Source organism: Mangifera indica, chromosome 14, assembly GCF_011075055.1.
Source record: "Mangifera indica cultivar Alphonso chromosome 14, CATAS_Mindica_2.1, whole genome shotgun sequence".
NCBI classification, from domain to species: Eukaryota; Viridiplantae; Streptophyta; class Magnoliopsida; order Sapindales; family Anacardiaceae; genus Mangifera; species Mangifera indica.
In genome coordinates this window covers 5,603,340-5,624,923 of record NC_058150.1, presented here as the reverse complement: position 1 = coordinate 5,624,923, position 21,584 = coordinate 5,603,340, and the positions used below count along the sequence as shown (strand labels likewise).

At 33.2% G+C, this 21,584-nt stretch overlaps 3 protein-coding genes and 1 long non-coding RNA gene across 4 annotated transcripts; 3 read left to right on the top strand and 1 right to left on the bottom strand.

Moving 5' to 3' along the window:
* Positions 1–6,030: 6,030 nt before the first annotated feature.
* LOC123196462 lies at positions 6,031–9,114 on the top strand. Its single transcript, XM_044610508.1, has 4 exons — positions 6,031–7,934; positions 8,107–8,367; positions 8,592–8,711; positions 8,827–9,114. Exons 1-4 carry the CDS (start codon positions 6,810–6,812, stop codon positions 8,878–8,880), a joined length of 1,560 nt encoding a protein of 519 aa, XP_044466443.1. The 5' UTR covers positions 6,031–6,809; the 3' UTR covers positions 8,881–9,114.
* A 1,933-nt stretch (positions 9,115–11,047) lies between these two features.
* On the top strand, positions 11,048–12,356 carry LOC123196463. Its single transcript, XR_006497700.1, has 2 exons — positions 11,048–11,313; positions 11,751–12,356. It is a non-coding gene; the product is annotated as an uncharacterized LOC123196463 (long non-coding RNA).
* Positions 12,357–13,467: 1,111 nt separating this feature from the next.
* On the top strand, positions 13,468–15,410 carry LOC123196241 (pentatricopeptide repeat-containing protein At2g20710, mitochondrial-like). Its single transcript, XM_044610185.1, has 2 exons — positions 13,468–13,813; positions 14,008–15,410. The coding sequence occupies exons 1-2, from the start codon at positions 13,541–13,543 to the stop codon at positions 15,250–15,252; spliced, it is 1,518 nt and encodes a 505-aa protein (XP_044466120.1). The 5' UTR covers positions 13,468–13,540; the 3' UTR covers positions 15,253–15,410.
* Positions 15,411–16,048: 638 nt separating this feature from the next.
* On the bottom strand, positions 16,049–18,783 carry LOC123196242 (E3 ubiquitin-protein ligase RMA1H1). Its single transcript, XM_044610186.1, has 2 exons — positions 18,560–18,783; positions 16,049–16,983 (listed from the first exon to the last, which is right to left on the bottom strand). Exon 2 carries the CDS (start codon positions 16,976–16,978, stop codon positions 16,211–16,213), a length of 768 nt encoding a protein of 255 aa, XP_044466121.1. The 5' UTR covers positions 16,979–16,983; positions 18,560–18,783; the 3' UTR covers positions 16,049–16,210.
* Positions 18,784–21,584: the final 2,801 nt, after the last annotated feature.

Sequence of the window (21,584 nt, the reverse complement as noted above, 5' to 3'; positions counted from 1 at the left end):
TTGTTGGCATACTCAACTTTGGAATTGGCATTTGGGTCGACAATTCTAGTGGAGACTAGTTGTGGTTGTTTGTTGTCTATTCTTAATTTTGCTTGATTTAGGTTTTTTTAAGTTTATTTATTATTTAACTTCTATTTGATAAGTACATAAAATAAGGTTTTTATCTTAATACTAGATTATCTAAATTAATAATAATTTTATTTGTTAACTTAATTATTATTAGGAATGTGCAAAAAAAGTAGTTTAAACCATAAAACTGGATTGAATTGCAAAAAATTCATAGTTTGGTTTGGTTTGGGTTGAGAAAATGAAAAAACAGTATACAGTTTGATTTGGTTGGAAGTTAAACTGAACCAAACTGTAAATCATTTTTTATTTTTTCTTTGAAACAAAACAACGTAGTTTTGATATGTCAATCAAGAATTGTTGGATCCCTTCTTGCAAAAGAAGGGCACATGTTGAATATCTCGGATTTGGTTTCAGGTGCTTTGAAGGTACTTTTATTATTGAACTTGTTTTGTTATCTCTGGATGAGTTTGAATTTAGTTGCACATTGATTTGTATGTACCGTTGTAGGTTACATTATATTTTGTTTGAAAGGCCCTTTTGCTTGATAATAATATCTTTCCCCTAGTCTTTGTTTTGCATTGGGCAAATGGAGAGGACTAGACAATGCTTGAAAATAAAAGATTTTGAATACAATGTTTCATCTCTAAATTTATACTACTTAATTACATGATGACGTAGTATTATTTGTGCACATAACACTCTTCATTTTATATAATGCAATTTTTTAGTGGATCAATTGATTTATATAGTCATGGGTGCAAACCTTTTTGGGCCAAACCAAAATCTAACACAAACTGACGTAGTGGTTAGCAAAATTTGTGAAACACTGAACTTTCAGGGAGAATGCCTAAGTTTGAGCTTTTGTCACGTTTGTAAAACTCTGACTTATAGGTCTGATCACTGTGTTTAAAGGTTTTATCTGTTGAATCAATATAAGTGAGTTTCTTGTTAAAAAGAAAAAATCCAACACAAAACTGTGGTAAGAAAATATTATGTTACTGCCCCTTTCACTCAAAACAAAAGTTGGATGTTGAGAAAACAAAATGTGAGTAAGCTTTTCCAAACAGTTGCTATTGTTTCCATGGACTCGTAGCTTTTTCAAAGAAGTATTAGTTTTTAATCTTTTCTATTCAAGAAGACAATAAGGGAGGCCCCATGCATTTACAAGATCAATCATGGAAGGGTTCTTAAAGGAGAAGAATCCACCAAACTTAACAAAGCATTGATTTGGGAGGAGGCATTGAGAAGAAATTGTTTATATTATTTTCTAAGTATTTACAGTAAAGCTAGGGCACATTCGAATTCTGAAAATGGTAATGAATTCAATTTCGGGAAGATGGTTAGGCTGTGGGGTCCGTAAAACAAAATTATGAATGGTGATTTTAAGGAGACAGAATGATTTATTCTTCTCATGTTCCCTGTCTTCACCCCAACTCATTCTCTCTGTGACACCAACCTCCTCCAATCATGTTTCTTTTTTTTTAAATTCTGTCATATCCAATTCCAGCTGGAGGTTGTGGTTGCCTGGTGGGACTGCCACAAACGGTTGTTTTATGGGTTATTATTTGACGATAAATAATTATTATTTGTTAATATATCAAATTTTAAATTTTGATTTATTTAATCTAATAATTATTGATTAATCACTAAATTTAAAATTTATCTTATTTAGTATAATTAGTTCAATCCTAAAAGTAATAATTCGATTTGGACAAAATTTTTCGTTATAAAAAATAATAATGATTAATTTCACGCTAAATTTTTGTTTTTATCTCTAAAAAATTGTTTGGGTGATAATAAAAAAATTTCATATGCAAGAGATTATTGTTCCTGGAGTTTTATTTGTTAATTCGATTTAAATAAGATTATCCGTTAGAAAGAAAAAAAAAAAACTGCTTTTCATATAAGCTTTGAGAAAATTGTTCTCAATCTTTGAAATATTAATGGAAAAAGTCATCCCATGGTATCAAATATAAATAAATAAATAAATAAATCATATTACTTTATTTTGGTGAAATTACTGTATTAACCTTACTCATAATCACAAGTAATTTAATTAGATCTAACAACCTAAATTATATTAGAAAGACGTAATCTTATAAGATTCAATCAAATCACATTTGTGTGAGTTAATATTTAAAATTAAAAGAATTATATTATATAAATACAAGAAGATAAAATCACACCTCTCTGAGTGTTGGTGTGATTCAATGTGATCTTAACAGATGACATCTATCTAATATGATTTTAATTTTTTGGATATAATTTTATTTAAATTATATAAAAAACGGTATAATATGGGTGATAATTTTTTTTATACGGTTAGGTGACCTATCTCTTTCGTTTTTTTATTTATTTTAATTTTAAAAAGAAAATGACCGTTATACTTTTCCAACATCAGCTTTTTTTTTTTTTCTAAAGAAAGGAAGAAAGGTTTTGTTTAAGTAACGAAATAACAAATTACGCTTGAGTTTTTTATTTAAGAAATTTTAAATATTATTTAATTAGTGTTGTTATGTATATAATTTTTTTATAATTTATATGTAAATAATTATATATTATTATATAATTAAATAATTTAAAAAAATAAATTAATATTTAATTATAAAATAATATATTATTATTTTTATATAAAATTATACGAAAATTGTATGTAATTAAAATTATTTTATATATAAAAAATTGAGAAATTACACGTTAGACTTTTATAGATTTTGAAAAATTGGCCAATTGAAGAGGACACTTGTCCATCCATAATACAGTGGTGGGCCCAGAAGAGACATAGTGGTCCCCATTAGAAGTAACAAGGGCCCAATTAGCTGCGCTTGTTCTTCACGAGTTCACTTCACGAAAAAGTGACAGTCTGGTCCACCTGTTTACAAATACTCCCTCTGTTCATCTCAACATTATCTCATCCCTTTTCCCATTCAAAGGTTCATGTGCGCCGTTGGATTTCTGCCACGTATCCCCCAATGCGTTGGATCCCACTCATCTTCGCTGTTTGAAACAACTGCTTCTTATATACTTGAATCCTCTCATTTGTTTCAAGCGTAAAACTTTTTAAAAAAAAAAAAAACCTCAGCGCAGCTTCTTTGTTATCTCTTGTTTCCATTGAATCAGGGATGGCAGGTTTTGAGCAACAGATGAAAGAGAGAGCCAAAGAGCTTAAGATCTTGTTGAAGAAAGGCGTGAAGGTTGTGGGAGATTCATGCAAGAAAGGATGGCACAAAGTGAAGCAGATGAAAAAGTAGAGGTTCAATGAGTCGTTTATCTTCTCCGTTGAGTTTTATTCAGTTGTTTTTATTTTTATTTATGATGTAAAAATCTGAGTCAGTTTTTGGTATTTTGTTTTGGATTTTGGTTGATTTTGTTTGTTTTTTTTTTTTTTCTATTTTCTCTGTAGTTGATCTTTGATATCTTTGTTGAATTTTGAGATCTTGTTGATTGATCTATGTTGGCTTCTTGAACAGTTTGATATTTTGATACAAGTTTCATGAAGTTTTCATTGTAATAATACATATGGAATTTGTGTTTGGATCAGTTAGAGATGCTGGTAAACTTCTCACTCTGAACTCATGTTAACAGATAGACTTGAATATTAGATTATAAAATAAACCAATAATTATCGAATTCTCTCCTACAACACCTCCGGTGAATAAGAAGATGAACCTTTTCACAGCAAAAACCTTGGATAGAATCGGAGAATAGCAGAGGTTTATATATATATATATATATATATATATATATATATATATATATATATATATATGTTGAAGTTCAAATTCATATTGAGTTACATACTGGCATATTAATTTAAAATTTTACTTAATTTTAAATTATTAAATAAACATATAACATGTTGTAATTAATTAAAATGATTTTAAATGGACCCACAATAAAATTATATGTATAAAAAATAATATATTATTATATAATAGAGTATTATTTTATTTAAATTTTTTAATATGTTATATATGCAACCACAATTTTTTAACAAATTAATCTCAACATCCTGTAACACCCATATGCGTATGGTAAGGTTAAATTGGTCGTATAATTGAAATATGAGTTAATTCTATAAAATTTGATGGTGAATGTTCACGAAGGCAAATGTTTGTTCCGATGGTTATTTAATTCAAATTCTATAAAAACAAGAGGACTCAATTCTCACACTGTTAGCTTTCCAGCAATTTAAAGTAGAAAAGAGGAAGAAAATCCGACATCGAATATTCTAGCTTTGGTGGCCAAGTAAGTAGGACTTTATTCATAACAAGGAGGATTTGGATTATTTTGAATAATTTGATGAACTTGGAAAATTTGGTTTAGTGTATTTTGCATATGATAATGATTTGAAATTTCGTATGTATGATTATGTGATTGATTGTTGAAGTCTAGGATGAAACATGGCGATGGTCAATTAAATAGTGATAAAAAATTGGAATTATACATCTGTTGAATTCGTTTAGAACAATATAGGGTTGTTTTATATTCAATTTAAGTTGTGACAAGTTAGAACAAAGACTTGAATGACTATTAGTATAAGTTGTATCTGGACTATCAATCGAATCAGGCAAAATTTGACTCTCTAGATATAGATGAATCATCGTTTTTAAGAAACATAATTATTTTATAAGATATGTTTTTTATAAGATTTTTATAAGAGAATACTTATGACATAAGTTATACACCTATAAAAAGGTGTTATACCCATACAGAGAAAACATTGCTTATCTATGTCATAGATTTCCATCAAAACAAAGGTGTTGAGACAAATTCATACATACGGTGAAGTGCACTAGTCTTAAAAAAACTCATGCGGTCAATATGTCAAATATTTATCTCAAATTAGTCCAACTGAATAAATATTGATTTTTGAAAAATGTTTTCACCAAATAATTTTGAAAAAAAAATGTTTTTACGTATATTTGTGTTCTATGTGTAGCTTACATAATATATTTGCACATAAAATCAAACCTTTGTCTGATTATTTCATTGTCTGAAAATTTTGAAAGAAATTTATGACTTGAATGAGTGAAGTAGTATTCGACAAAATATAAGAGCACAACATAAGAAAGGATGGTGAGAAAGCCGACAGCAGGTACACCAAAGAGAGGAATGATGGGGCATGGGAGAAACGGTGGATTCTAAGATTTTGAGTACAGGGTGGTTTGCCGAAGCAAGAGAAAATGCAAATTTTTTTATTATATGTATATATATTTTTATATATAATTTAAGTATATAAAAATATTATCGTGTAATTTAATATTATTTTATTTTAATTCAAAATCATATAATTATATTATGATATATTATTTATGTATTTAAATTATATATTAAAAAATATATATATAATTTTATTGATATAAATAATGTTATGTGTATATAAATGATGTATTATTATATGATTAAATAATTTTAATCATCTATATATAATATATACAAATTATCTATAATTATGTGATTAAATAATTTTAATCATTTATACATAAAAATTATGTATAAAAATATATATATATATATTTTATTATTTTTAATATAATAATATATATATATATATATTATTTATATATATATATTAATAATATATATAATATAAATAATTTTAAATAAAAAATTAAGTAACATCAAATCACATGCAATCCTTAGGGGGGGAATTGTAGTTTAGTCTAATAAGGATATATGCTGGAATATTCACTCACGCAAAACTCGGATCCGTTTTCATTATCCCTAATGCTTTCGTTTTAAGTGAATACATCGATCCTGAGCCGTTCATCAACATCTCTGCACATATCAACGTTGGCTACGTCTATCATAGACGCTAAATCAGTCAACTACAAAGTGATCATAACTAGCGTTCACCACAATTATAGTATCAACGGCTTGGATTGTAGGCAACAAATTTATTGTTACGCTCCCTTCAACACCATATCAAATGATTCCATTTAAGACGTGCGGATGCTATCCTTTGTGAATTAATCCCACAAAATCCTTCGCAATTCTTCTAGAAATCCGTTCGGACATTAGAGTCGTTTCATTTTATTTCTATTGTAATTTTTCCTTTTGATTCTCTCTTACTTTCCCTCGCTTTCTCACTATCCAAAAAGCGTCGAATCTTATTTTCTCTTCGTCAAATGGAGATGACAATGGAGGATTCGTACTCGCATAACGCTTTTCTTCTGTCCATGGCTTGCGAAGCTCTCTCTGGTGTTGGACGGAGTCCGCTATTTGCCAAGATACCTATACCGAGTACGCGACGAATATGTCAAGTTAGGGTTTTCTAAGACTCTTGTCTGATATTTGATTTGCAATTGCTTTTAGTTGGTTGTTTTCCTCTTTTCGGAATTGAAATTTAAAGATATCTTGAAACTCGCAGTTAAATGTAAAAGTGAGCGGTATTCGTGGTTCAGAAATTGATATTTGGGGTGTCTGAAAAGTTCTTTTGAAATCTAAGTTCTGTAGGGTTTCTTATGGTTGTTGATACTGTTCTTGTGCTGTGGTTTTAAGGAATTTAAAATATCTTGAGTTTGAGATTTAGGGTTTCAATGTTGTCCGTGTTAAATTTGTGTTTAGGTTTTACTTGATTCCTGAAAGTATCTTTGTCTTTACATCTTTAAAGAATTAAGCGACCCTTTTTTATCCGGTTTGGGGTGGCATTAAATAAGTGCAAGTCTGTAAAAGTAAAAGAAGAGGCGGAACGGACTTTCAATTTGAGATTGAACATTTTGGCGGGAAAATTTTGTATGGCGGAAAGGAGAGAATTGGCGCTTCCTAGAACTACTGCTAGTAGCTTAAGGGAACGATTGGCTAGAATTACACTTCATAATGTCAGAGAACAAGGACACACATATGTGGAGCTTCGTGAAGACGGGAAGCGGTTCATATTCTTTTGCACTCTGTGTCTTTGTCCATGTTACAGTGATTCAGCGTTGTTTGATCATTTGAGGGGTAGTCTTCACACTGAGAGGTTATCTGCTGCTAAGGTTACTCTCTTGGGTCCAAACCGTTGGCCTTTTAATGATGGTGTTCTTTTCTTTGAAAATCCCTGTGAGAAAGAAAAACAATTAAAGCATGATAAGTTGTTGGAGTGTCACAACAATGATAACAATCTAGCTATTGTTGAATATACTGGAAATTACATACTCAACAATTATGGGTGTGATGGGGTTGAGTTGAACTGTGGGGAAAGTGCAATCGGAATCCATGCTCAGAATGGTGATTGTGGGAACTGTGATAAGGTGATTCCAGGAGTGTACCATAAGAGTATAATTACTGATTTGAAAGTGAGGTTCATCGGTATCGGAAAACTTTCTGCAAGGATGCTTCAGAAGGGTAAGGATTCCGCTGAGATCTCTAAAATATGGTGTGAGTGGTTGGGGAAAGACGGACCTGCTGACAAGGACACAGACAAGATTCCAGATCATGACTTTGCTATTATAACTTTTGCTTATACCTATGATCTGGGTAGACATGGGCTGTTTGATGATGTGAAACTATTACTCTCTTCTAGTCATTCAGAAGAATTGGAGAGTAGTGAGACTACTGCTAGGAAAAGAAAAAAATCATTTTCTGACCCAGAAGATGTAAGTGAATCATTGAGTATTCAATCCAATTCATCGGGGGAGGTTGCTTCAGCCTCTAGTAGTGCTACATCAAGTTTGCTTTTGGGTAGATATGATGACCAGCTGCTGGACACAAGGTTTATATCTAGCAAGTCTATAAGGCGAGAGTTGAGACGACAACAGCGCGTAGCAGCTGAAAGAATGTGTGATATTTGTCAGCAAAAGATACTTCTTGATAAAGATGTAGCGGCTTTAATGAACACAAAGACTGGAAAACTTGTTTGCAGCAGTAGAAATATGAATGGGGTAAGAATATCTAATCAACATGGTTCTGCTTCTCTTTTTATGGCTATGATGTCATTTTCTCTATGGTTAGGATTTATCTAGTAATGTCTGTTTTTTGTTCTGTAAGAGGTTATATTGTTTAACATCATACTGTATTGTTTTAGTTAACGTGCTATGGCATTTTACTTTGTAGTTATTTCATGTATTTCACATTTCCTGCCTCATACACTGGATCCTTCTCTGCGAGTATGAAATAATGATGAACTGTTCAGTCAAGCCAAAATGGAAACACAAGTCTAGGAGAAAGAATGGAGCCAATCAGAATGAGTTGGGGAAGGCTGGAGAACTTATATCTACAAACAAAATTCATTCTGTGCTCTGCCCAGTGTGCCAGGGTACTGGTGTGCACATTGAGGGAGATAAGCTTGAGGAAGTTACTATCACTTTATCTCAGGTTGGCATTTTATAAAAATGATTATTTTTTCTTTTTATTATTTAAATTTTCATGTTGTTTTGGTGTTTTGCATTTCTTTCTGTTTCTGGAATGACAAATATTATTGAATCAAATTTTGTAATGATAAGAAGATTTTAACATAAATGAAGACAAATAGAGCCATGTGATGTACATCAAGCAAACTTTACTCTTTAATTGCTGCCCATTTTTTTTAATTATTTCAGATGTTCAAATATAAGATTAAAGTGAGTGATGCACATCGAGCTTGGATGAAAAATCCTGAAGTGTTACCAACCTGCTCAACGGGGTTTCATTTTCCTCCTCAATCTGAAGAAATGTTTCAGGTTTCTAAATTTCTAGTTACAGCTTTTTTAATGTTTAAAGTGAATGAATCAAATGGGTCTATTACTAATTTAAAGTTTACCCAAGTTGATTTTGTTATCGATTGTTTGGTTTCAGGAAAAGGTGTTGCCTCTAAAATTACTTCATTTCTACAGTGCCAGTGAAGAGTAGTCATGCACAAGTTTACTGAGGTGTGCCTTGCAAAAGACCTTAGGTTTGCTGTTAAAAAAACATATATCATGTAACCTGTTGTGCAGGTAACTGTCATGCACTCATTAAATTCTTGAATAGCCCTTGTGTGTTCAGGAGTTTAACCTGTGTGGATAGCTGTATATATGCTGTCTAACAGAGGTCCATGTATCAGTGTACATGTCTGCATTGTAAATAAATTGACTGTTGCTGGTAGATTGACTCTTCATTGTTGTATGCTGTACTTCATTTGTATATCTGCACACATCAACGGTGGCTACATCAATCATACTAACTTCACTTAACACTACATCGGTTAAGACATGCGGATGCTATTCTTTGTAAATTAATCAAATCAAAAATCCTTTGCAAGTCTCCGCCAAGATCCGTTAAGAGTCGTTTCATTTTCTCTTTGTTGTCCTTTTCCTTTCGAATCTCTTTCACTCTTCCTCACTTTCACACCATCCAAGCAGCGTCAAATTTTCTTTTCTCTTCGTCAAATGTAGATGACAATGGAGGATTCGTGCTCGCATGAGGCATAACACTCTTCTATCCATGGCTTGCAGCACGCTCTCTCTTGTCAGATGAACTCAGCTATTTGTGAAGATACCTATATCGAGTACACAATGAATACGGCCAAGTTAGAGTTTTCTAAGACTAATGTCAGATATTTTATTTGCTTGCTTTTGGTTGGTTCTTTTTCTCTTTTCGGAACTGAAATTTTAAGAATTCTTGAAATTCAAAATATGAAATGAGCGGTATTCATGTTTCAGAAATTGATGTTCGGGGTGTCTGAGAAGTTATTTTGAAATCTTGAGTTTGAAATTCAGGGTTTCAATGTTGTACGTGTTAAGTTTGTGTTTAGGTTTTACTTGATTCCTGGAAATATATGTTGCCTTTTGATCTTGGAAGAATTCCACGAACTTTGTTTTTATCTGGTTTGGGGTGGCATTAAATAAGTGAAGTCTTCAAAAGAAAAGTAAAAGAAGAGGTGGAAGGAACTTTCATTTTGAAATTGAACATTGGGATAGGGAAGGTGGGAATTGGCCCTTCCTAGAACTACTGCTAATAGCTTAAGGGGACGATTGCCTAGAACTATACTTGATGATGTCAGAGAACAAGGACACACGTGCAGCTTCTTGAAGATGGGAAGAGGTTCATATTCTTTTGCGCTTTGTGTCTTTGTCCGTGTTACCATGATTCGGTGTTGTTTCATTAGTTAATGGGTAGTCTCCACATTGAGAGGTTATGTGCTTTTAAGGTTACTCTCTCTGGACCAAACCCTTGGCCTTTTAATGATGGTTTTCATTTCTTTGACAATTCCTATGAGAAAGAAATACAATCAAAACAATATAGGTTGTTGGAGTGTCAGAACAATGATAAAAATCTAAACATTGTTGAATATACTGGAAATTACAAGTTCAACAATCATGCTTGAGATGGTTCGTGGGGAAAGTGGAATCGGAATCCACGCTAAGAATGGTGATTGTGGGAACTGTGACAAGGTGATTCTAGGAGTGTTACATAAGAATAAAATTACTGATATGAAAGTGAGGTTCATTGGTATCGGAAAAATTGCTGCGAGGATGTTTCAGAAGGATAAGGTTTCCACTGGGATCTCTAAAATATGGTGTCAGTGGTTGGGGAAAAAGGACCTGCTGACAACGACACAGACAAGATTCCAGATCATGACTTTGCTGTTATAACTTTTGCTTATACTTATGGTCTGGGTAGAGAGGGGCTGTTTGATCAAGTGAAACTATTACTCTCTTCTAGTCCTGCAGAAGAATTAGAGGGTAGTGAGACTACCGTTAGGAAAAGAAAGAAATCATTTTCTTACCCAGAAGATGTAAGTGAAATCTTTGATTCTACAATCCAATTCATCTGGAAAGGTTGCTTCAGCCTCCAGTAGAGCTACTTCAAGTTTGTTTTTGGATCAATACGATGACCAGCTGCTGGACACAAGGTTTATATCTAGCAAGTCTAAAAGGGAGAGTTGAGACAACAAAAGCGCATAGCAGCTGAAAGGTTGTGTGGTATTTGTCAGCTGAAGATACTTCTTTACGAAGATGTAGCAGCTCAAATGAATACCAAGACTGGAAAACTTGTTTGCAGCAGTAGAAATATGAATGGGGTAAGAATATCTAATCAAGATGGTCCTGCTTCTCTTTTTATGGCTATGATGTCATATTGTTTATCGGTTGTATAGTTTAACGTCATACTGTGTTGTTTTGGTTAATGTGCTATGGCATTTTACTCTGTAGATGTTTCATATATTTCACATTTCCTGCCTCATACACCGGATCCTTGTCTCTGTGGCGGGGAAGGATGGAGAACCTATAGCACACTGTGCCAGACACTGGTGTGTACATTGAAGGAGTCAAGCTTGAGAAATTAACTATCACTGACCCTGAGGTTTGCATTTTATTGAAACTTTTTTTTTCCCTTTTAATTCTTTAAATTTTCATGTTGTCTTTGTGGTTTGCATTTCTTTTCTTTTTCTGGAATGACAAATAACATGAGTCAAATTTTGAATGATAAGCCAAGATTCTAACATAAATGAAGACAAATAGAGCATGTACTTGTACATCAGTCAAACTTTACTCTTTAATTACCTCCATTTTCTATATCAAACCAAAGTGAGTGAGGCACGTCAAGCTTGATTGAAAAATCCTGTAGTGTTACCAAACTGCCCAACAGCGTTTCATTTCCCTTCTCAATCTGAAGAAATGTTTCAGGTTTCTAAATATCAAGTTTCAACTTTTTTCTTTTTTATAATTAATTAACCAGAGGGGTCTGTTACTAAGTTAAGTTAACCCAAGTTGATTTTGTTATTGATTGATTCGTTTCAGGAAAAGGTATTGCCTCTGTAATTGCTTCATTTCTACAGTGCACAAGCTTTCATAAATGTGCCTTGCAAAAGTCCTTAGATTTGGCATGCATTTCTTCTAGGTGAAGTGTGACAGAAATACTGCCGGCCCATATTAACTTAATGTATAATTGGCTGCCGGCGACTTATCCAACAAGAAGTTACCTGTACAAAATCCCAGTTGACAATCTAGCTAGCAGGCGGCCCACCTTTCAGCACGTACACTATATAAACCGTTAAACAAACAGGTTCAGGTAATTCAACAATGGGGTGCATTATTCAATGCAACAACGACAACTTGATGCGCTTGCTTGTGGTAGTAGCAGTGATTATTTGTTTGGTGGGATTATTTTCAGTGTCTGAGGTTGGGCCATCATCACCGGAAATCAAAGCTCAGTATTCAGCGGAAACAAGGCTGCCAAAAGGTCAGCCTGTGCCTCCATCTGGACCCAGCCCTGATATTAACCGATACTAGACGTTGGGTTTGCCGTTGCTGTACACACACATGTATGTGCGTGACGTAATTAATGTATTGATTATGGAGTGATATTATGGCAATAAAATAGTTGTCCTGTTCTTTATATATATATATATATATATATATGGTATAATATTATATGTTTGAATATTATTTTATTATTAATTTAAAATATCTAATTATTTGATAATATATATTAAATATATATTTATTTGTATAATTAAAATGTGTAAGATGGTTTTATTGTGTATATATATATATATATATATATATATATATATATATATATATATATATATATATATATATATATTATATTTTTGCATGAATGTAAGCTTTCGAATTTAATTTAGTGGAATTATGTATGCTTTCCCTTCTTATTTTAATCCCTTCAACCTACTCATCTAAACATTAATGAATCCTGAAAACTTTCTGATGGCTCTTCTTTCCAATGACAATTGCTCCTTCGATGCTGTTTTGACTGATATTTTGAGTATGTGTGGAAGTACTAGAAAAGATATAAAGAGAATTGAGCAAGCGTGTTTTAAGTCCTCAACAAAAATTTGCGGGCACCCAACTTATACAAATTTATTTATATAAATTGATTTGTGTAATAAATTCAATCATTTTGATCAAAATTTTGATAGTTTTTGTATATAAAAACCATTAGAAAGAGAGAAAAAAATCGATTGTAGAATTGACAATACATCAAAGTAAATTATTGAAAAGAATGATTATCAAAAAGAAATAATGAAAATTTGGAGATATAAATGTAATGTTTTCTATTTTAAAAGAGTTGTTGTTACTCTTAAAATATAAAACTTTAGATTGTTGGGATGAAAAAGAAATAAAATTTTTAGATAGCAATAAAGGTTAAAACATAAACATTTTATCTAAAAATTCTAATACTCTATCAATTATACTAATTTTTATTTGTTTTTGACCTAAACAAACTTAATATTTAATTTTAGTTGTAGGTTAAAACTATTATATCTAGATGATGGTTTTACAAAATTTAATAAACAGGTTAATATTTTAGGTTTTCAAAAGTTAATAGATAAAAATGGGGATTTTGCTAAACCTTGGGTGGAAAAAGGTGTTTTAGCCTTATTTAAAAACTTGATACATAATATAATACACGATTTAGCGTCCATGAGTACAAAAATGAATATTGAATGGGGCAAGATTTTAAAACAGTCCTCAGTCAAATAAGGGTTATTTAGGGGAAATCTTCAATTGCAACCCATTTTATAGCTCTCGGCATTTAACTCAGCCGACTCCTTGTACTTCATCCGATGAAGCTTCTTCTAACTGGAAGGCATTCATGGGCTGGTTATGGCATTTCAAGGGTTTTTGCTATCTGGGGTCGTTACTTCTCCACTGCCACTTCATCTTCTGGTCCCGTTGACTCTCTCCTGCTTCGGATTTCAAGGTCTGGACACCCAACTTCTTCAATGGCAACTATTCTCGATCAATGGCTTGAGCAAGGAAGACACGTTAAGTACTCTGAGCTCCAACGCTTCATCAGACAGCTTCGCAAGTACCGCCGCTTCACCCACGCCCTTCAGGTTTTTTTCTTATTTTCCGTCTCCTCAAATACATGTTTTCTTGCAAACTTTTTACAGAAATTGATTCCAAATTAAAACCCATTTTTCAAAATTTGACTTTGAGGGTCACGTGGGCTGGTGATTTTGTCTATTTAATTTACCTTTTTATAATGTTTATATGTAATTCCCGGGGGCTGTGTTAAATCTTATGTTAGATATCAGAATGGATGAGTGCGCAAAGGAATCATGATCTGTCACCTGGAGATATAGCTATTCGGCTGGATTTGGTATCGAAAGTTCATGGCTTAGAGCAAGCAGAGAAGTATTTCGATAGCATTCCTCAAGGTTTAAGAGTTTCCCAGGTTTATGGTGCTTTATTGAATTGCTATGCTCACAATAGATCCTTGGAGAAAGCTGAAGAAATCATGGATAAGATAAGGGAGTTAGGATTTGCAAAGACATCACTTTCGTATAATGTAATGCTAAGCCTCTATGCTCAGCTGGGGAAACAGGAGAAATTAGACATTTTAATGCAAGAGATGGAAGAAAAGGGTATCAATTTTGACAAGTATACATTCAACATTCGGTTAAATGCTTATGGTGCCACTTCTAACATAGAGGGGATGGAGAAACTTCTAAAGAAGATGGAAGCTGATGTTAATTTCAAAATGGATTGGAATGCATATATTGTTGCAGCCAATGGGTACTTGAAAGCTGGCTTAGTTGAAAGGAGTTTGGCAATGCTGAAGAGGTCAGAGCCTCTAATTATCGGTAAGCCTAGAACGAAAAGGCTTGCTTATGAAGTTCTCATTACTGTATATGCTTCTACTGGTAATAAAAATGAAGTGTATCGTGTATGGGATTTGTATAAGGATATGGGAAAAGTATACAACTCAGGCTATGTGTGCATGATAAGCTCTCTGATGAAATTGGATGACATTGATGGTGCCGAGAAGATCTTGGAGGAGTGGGAATCTGGAAACCCATTTTTTGACATTCGGGTACCAAATAGTGTTATCAGTGGTTACTGCAGAAAGGGTCTTTTGGAAAAGGCTGAAGCATATGTAAACAGGTTTATAGAGAGTGGAAAGGTGCCTGAATCAAGCACATGGGAACATCTCGCAAGAGGTTACCGTGTTAATGGTCAGATGGCAAAGTCAGTGGAGACTATGAGGAAAGCAATCTTGGTTAGTCAACCAGGATGGAAGCCCTGCAATTTTACCTTGGCAGCATGTCATGATTATATAACACATCAGGGAGATGCGGAAGCAGCGGAGGAGTTTTTGAAATTACTCAAAGAAAGGGGTCATTCTCTAGGAGATATGCATGCTAAATTAGTTAGAACTACTAACAACGAAAGTCTTGGTGCTCAAGCCCTTGATGAGATGGAAACAGAGGAACTGATTGTTGATAGGAAACCGTATGAAATTGTTGAGTCAAAGAATGAAAGAAGTAACTGAATTATTTGTGTACTGACTTAGAAGATAGTGCACTATGTGTCAAGAGAATCAATGTTCTGGATTTGAATGGGACTCCCCCTATAAATTTGTCCCCCATATTTATTTCTCACAATGCAAGGAAGACATTGCCATATGAATATGATTATATTGATTTTCCATACTATGTGAAGACACAACGTGGGTAATTAGTTTGGCATGAGAAATGGTGCTAATGCATTAGCAATCTTGAACCAGTCTCACTGACATTAATTTATTGTAAAGCCATCAACTAACTAGCTATAGTCAAGTTTGGTGGATTGCCTTATCCTTTCACATTTCCAGAAGCCACGTGGATACAATGTTTAGTTTCTAACAAATTAGATGTTTGAATGAATTGTATACGATTGCGTACAGGAAGGCATAATCTAATAAGAGTTATGCATTGAACCTCAATTTTGTGGGGTACTTTTCTGGAATATGACAAGTATTTGGACGTGATAAGCATTTATCCATAGGAAAACGTTTTCAATCGTTTTCTTCTTTTTCATAAGTGGTGCTGTCGATCTGGTCCAGATGATGTTGTGACATGCTCTATGTTTCAAACCATTACAGGTTAAACGTGTTGAAATTACAGGGAGTAATTGTCAATCTGTGTCATTGATCACTCAGATTTAGCTACCTTTCTTGACTGAGCAGCCATGGCTACAATTCTTGGCAAAGAAGATTTTACATCTTGTATGATTGTAGAGAAAGAAAAGGGTGACATCCTATTTTTCCAAAATATGATAATCGAAAGGCACATCTTAAGCACACCAGATTCATCAATAAGCTATTTCATAAAGATCAAGGTGGGCTCATAATTACATATCTCACAGAAGCACAAGAGGAATATCTCTACCATCGCTGGCTGAAGCGCCTATATTCACATACTCATAATTTTTACATGTAGATAATGGACAACACAGAAGGGACGATTAGATCAGAACAGAAGAAGACATAAAATCATGCAACATAACAGAAAAAAACATATTCTGTTAAGTGACCTATCGACCTGCATTATGTGCCTTCTCATCCTGGGACTAGTGCTTCCAGCAAGATGATATGAGTTCGGATATGTATACATATTGGTTATCGAGTTGCCAAATATCCTTGCATAAACCATTTCACCAAACATGCCAATCAGTGGATCGACCATGTTTGTTGTCATGCCACCAGAGTGCAGTGTAGGTGAAGCAAGATAACCACCTGGTTGCGGGTAGTGTAGCCGTGATTGGTGTCGATGATTGTGATAATGAAGCTGTGGCATTAAGCGTGCATTCATGGTGGCACCAGTCGATCTTGGAGATTCAATCCCACAAACAGGACCAAGTGGCCTCCGGGGAACGACTATACCAAGATGAGGGGCCTTGCCTGTGGAAGGCCTCATGGTTTGGCCGCGGCCGTACAGGGGGACAAGGGTGTCAGCAGAAACTTCAGATTTGCATACGGGGCATTGCTGGTGTTTCTGGTCTTCATCCTCAGTAGATACACTCTGGAAATGAAGCCACTTGTAAATGCAGGGCCAACAGTATAAGTGACCACAGAGTGTTACAACAGGGTCTTGCACGGAATCCAGACAGATGTTGCAGTCAAAACCACCAGAGTTCTCATCAGAATCTGCCACTGCATCTGAGGTAGATTTCCACTTATCTTCTCTATGGAGATCATTTTGAGCCACAGCCTCTTCAAAGTAATATTCCATTGCCATCTTATCTGTTACACAAGGTTGAAATTATGCAAAAAAATTAGAAACTGAAGCTTCACAAAAGTTGCATTTAAGATTTCTTGAAGATGCAATATATATCCAGATCACACTAAAGTTATTTGACTCCAAACCGTAAACAGGTAATTCTGCTCACCATGATCATAAATACAAAACAACCAGCTCAGATATAACTTTGCAACCAAAATTTATTTTAACCAAATATGTTTAGTAGGGAACAACAGTAATAATTGAAACAAGCAGCGGCAAGACAAAACAGGCTGAGATCTCTTTACAACAACCAAAGACAAAATAATGAATACAGGGCTGCTTATTTTATCTTCATTCAAATTATAATGAATTATACATTATCACAAATTGCCTAAAAAGAGAAACCAGAATACAAATCAGGAACTTAAATTGTAGACGGAACATTGGATAGGAGAGCATAAGTATGCCTTGCATAATTAATCAAACCAGATTTCACATAACCCACCGTAATGATATTGGGCGCCTACCATGAAATATTAAATTTGATGTACTTGCTCACTGAAAAATAAGGCCAAAGTACAGGTGCCAGTTAAATTCTTTATTTGGGTTTGACTTTCCAGAGGCAAGTGAGGGAGAAACTAAATGGTTCATAAGCTAAAATTATTGTAGAGAGAAAATATGCAAGAAAAAAATTTTTTGATTGAAACTATACAGTTGAGAGAAAAACAAAACTAGAAAAGGAAGACGAATCGTGAGACAAAAACTCTTCTTCTGCTGTGTGTGAAAAGATCCAAAAGTGGGCTACGGAATGAGATTCCAGTAGAAGCTAATTCTTGAAGCATGGCACCAGTTGAATTAATAGAAATTCAGATGGCCCTTTACTTGAACGTAAAGTAAGGAACATAAACGACCAAAAAAGTTTTGCGTTTAACGAAGAAGAGTCATCTAGAGGAGAAATTTACGGAAATTCACGCTGTGAAGAGCCTCTTAGCTTGTCTTATCTGATCAGATTGGATGATAAATCAGATTGTTGTTTTTGCGTAAGACTTTAACTGGAACTGTTTGAGTGATCTAGAAGGTGACAAAACAAAGAGAAAAAGAACAACAGCTGGCTACATAAACAATAAACGATAAACGCATAGTTGCCTAAGCTCCAAAAATCAGACTCTACGTTTACAGTCACCAATGAGTTCTGTTTTTCAGATGTAAGAAACTCTCGAGATCATCGAAAGATTAAAGGAGAAACAAAAAAGAACGAAGCCCGCTGTAAAAGAATCTGAATTTCCTAAGATTGAAAACCCATGGCAATCAAAATTTCACCGAAGAACCTCGTCACTCTGATCACCAAAGCACCAAAAACAGATTCTTCAGAGAAAAGAAGAAGAAAAGAATATTTGAACTTGTAACCACTACCTAGACTCATGAATTGATACACCTCACAAAAGCTTAAAAAAATATAAACAGAAAATTGAACAGCAGACTTTAAACAGATGAGTTTTCCATAATTCATCCATTATCAACCTCTGCAAACAAGCAATCATACAAACATACTACAATTATGTGAAGAGACGAAACAAAAGACCTGAAATAACATACCAAGAAAGGATAAATAAGTGAAAGACAGGTAGAAAAGCTCCGGCGCTGATGTTTAGGGTTGAATTGAGAGGCAAATTTGATTCAAAGCGGAACAGAGAAAAGGAGAGACAGAGTTACAGGGCAAGGGAACACCACTGAGGAAATTTATATAAACCATATCAATAATGACGCATCTCATCGAAATCCTCCCACGCACGCACGACGCTTCTCTCTCCGACGTGGCTGCTACGTCGGTGTAGGTGTTTGCGTTCGTGGTGCATATAATATATATTTGGCAAGAATTAGGTGGAATATTTGTCCTTTGATGGTAAGTCTTACCGGGCAAGGAAAGATATTTTACTTACAATTTAAACATGACCATCAAATGGCTATTATAATAATTACCCTGGGTAATTATAATATAAATTATTTGTATTTAATTCATGTTTTAAATATGTTATTATAAAATTTGAAACCTCATATGCATTAAATATATATTTATAGCTTTTATATTAAATACATATTTTTATTATATTTTTTATTTTTTATAAATTTTTAAAGTATAAAAATACTTTTTTGTATTTTTAATTAATTATCATAATACTATAATTACATAAAAATTTAATTTTTTATCATTCAAATCTTTAATTTTTTCCAATAATTTTTATAATGATTGAATCTTAATTATATATTTGTTATATTATATTTAATAATTAATTATATACTTTATATTTAAATTATTAACTAAAAAATCTATAAAAATAATTAAAATTATGTTTATTATTATCATATTTTTAACAATATGTCATATTAAACTTATATATACATATTTTATATTTTTTTTCTTTATTTAAATTTTATAACTCTTCTTATAAACGTATTTTTTATTATTTATTATATTATACTTTTAAAATTTCATACTGTTTTTCTTTTTTTCATTCCGTTTTTACCAAGTGGGATAATAACTGCAAGAGTATTATTTCACATTTTAATCATGAAAAACGTGATTAATTAATTTGGATTTTTTACCTGGCTAAAAAGGTAAATGTGAAAAAGAAAAATTATGTTAATCTGAGTTACGTGGGAAGGACGTTGGTCATTTGATATTAACAGGTTATACAAGAAATTCTGATCTCTAATCTGACTTAACCTTTTCAAGGACATTTAAGTTGACAAGGAAATGTAGTATGTACTTGTAATTTTTTACTTTTACTTATAATGTGGCCAAAGCTATGGCCAAAAAATTTGTCCACGTAAGCCAATAGATCAGTAATTAATTTATTTGGAATTTGTTACTGCCGCATTCTGCACGGTAAATAACTGAAGTTCGTCCAAAAGTTTTAATTGTATAGATCCAAATTTGTGAGAGATAATATTTGAAGGAATGAGGAGGTTGCCGTTTGTTTGTATTGTTGAAGAAGAATAAAAAGGAGGTGATTGGGAGAGGAGCAGTGTGGCGGAATGGACCACCGCCATAGGCAACCACAAAGGAAAGCACAGTGACTGATTGGTCCTCATTAACCAATCGCCGTGCTTTTAAGGCCAAAAGACTTTTTCCCACAAGGTATGGTGTATTTCCAAACTTTTAGCTTAAGGTTTTAAAAATTTAAAAATTTATTATTATTTTTTAAGTTATGAAAAAAAATTTAAAATTTTATCTTATTTTTTCTGTTCTCTTAATTAAAAAAATTAACAATCTTTTCTACCAAAAGTTTAAGAAGTTGCATTTTTTCTCGTAGGATTTGATTTTTTCCAAATCTAATGACCACTTTGAGAAAATCATTGGTCAATCTTCCCCCTACCTTCTTCTTTGGTGGTTTTTTAGCATGAAAACCACAAAAAATCAGGCCAAAAATAGTCAGACGATGTCACACAGATCTATGTGTGGATGGACCAAAAAATGCACAAACAAACGCTCATATATGTGCATCATTCGATTGATGCATGCACAAATCTGTGCAATCTCATTTAACTATTTTGATCAAATTTTCAATGGTTTTCACGTTAAAAAACCACTGGGAAAGGAGGTGGTGGAAAGGTTGGTCAACGGTCTTCCCAAAGTGATCGTTAGATTTTAAAAAAAAATCAAATCTTAAGAAAAAAAAAATGTAACTTTTTAAACTTTAAATGAAAAAATAAAATAAGATTTTAATTTTTTTAAATTTTTTGTTAAATTAAGATTTTATTAATAATTTTAAAAAAAATTAATAAAATAGTGAGAATTTAAATTTTTAAAATTTTACGAATAGAAATTTAAAAATACACACACCCTTGGGTAGAAGTCTTTTGGCGTTCTCATAAGGCCAAAGGACTTTCCCACCCAAGGTATGCTGCAATGTCAAGTGTCCCCCTTTTATCTATGATAACACCAAATGTCCACCCATCAGCAGTTAAAATTAACGGCAGTAAGGGTAAAATTGTTATTTTCTCTATAATATTAAAAATAAACTAAAATATAATCTCTTTTTGCCCCCCTAAACTTAAAAAACTAAAAATTTTTCTCAGCCTAAGTTTTAAAAAATATCAGTTTCACCCTAGGGTTTCGTTTTGAAATCTCTAACATCATCTCCGGCTCCATTGCCGGTGGCCTCTCCCTCCCGAAGCATCATCTCCCTCCGATGGTCTCTTTCCTCCCATTTGGAAACCTGATCAGCGTCGGACGTCCGCTCTTCGTCTTCCCAAAAGAAAACGATAGTTTCGTCTTCGTTTGGTAAGACGAAGAACTTCGTTTTCCCTGACAAAGTTTTTCATCTTCCACCACTCTTCCGATGCAGATCGGGCATTCAATGGGAGGAAAGAGACCGTCGAAGGGAGAGGCCATCGACAATGGAGCTGAAGATGACATCAGAGATTTCAAAATGAAACCCTAGGGTGAAACTACCATTTTTTAAAACTTAAGCTGGGGAAATTTTTTTAGTTTTTTAAGTTTAGGGAGGCAAAATAAGATAAAATTTTGAGAGGTTAGGATTCCGTTAAATTTAACTGCTGATAGGTGGATATTTAGTATTATTATAGATAAAGGGAGAACACTGATATTACAACATAC

Excerpts from the sequence above, each read along its gene's own strand:
- LOC123196462 (XM_044610508.1), top strand. The coding sequence starts at position 6,810 with ATGGCGGAAAGGAGAGAATTGGCGCTTCCTAGAACTACTGCTAGTAGC. Across the intron at positions 7,935-8,106 it reads GCAGTAGAAATATGAATGGG|TTATTTCATGTATTTCACAT; the intron begins GTAAGAATATCT and ends TTTACTTTGTAG. Across the intron at positions 8,368-8,591 it reads TTACTATCACTTTATCTCAG|ATGTTCAAATATAAGATTAA; the intron begins GTTGGCATTTTA and ends TAATTATTTCAG.
- LOC123196241 (XM_044610185.1), top strand. The coding sequence starts at position 13,541 with ATGAAGCTTCTTCTAACTGGAAGGCATTCATGGGCTGGTTATGGCATT. Across the intron at positions 13,814-14,007 it reads GCTTCACCCACGCCCTTCAG|ATATCAGAATGGATGAGTGC; the intron begins GTTTTTTTCTTA and ends ATCTTATGTTAG.
- LOC123196242 (XM_044610186.1), bottom strand. The coding sequence starts at position 16,978 with ATGGCAATGGAATATTACTTTGAAGAGGCTGTGGCTCAAAATGATCTC.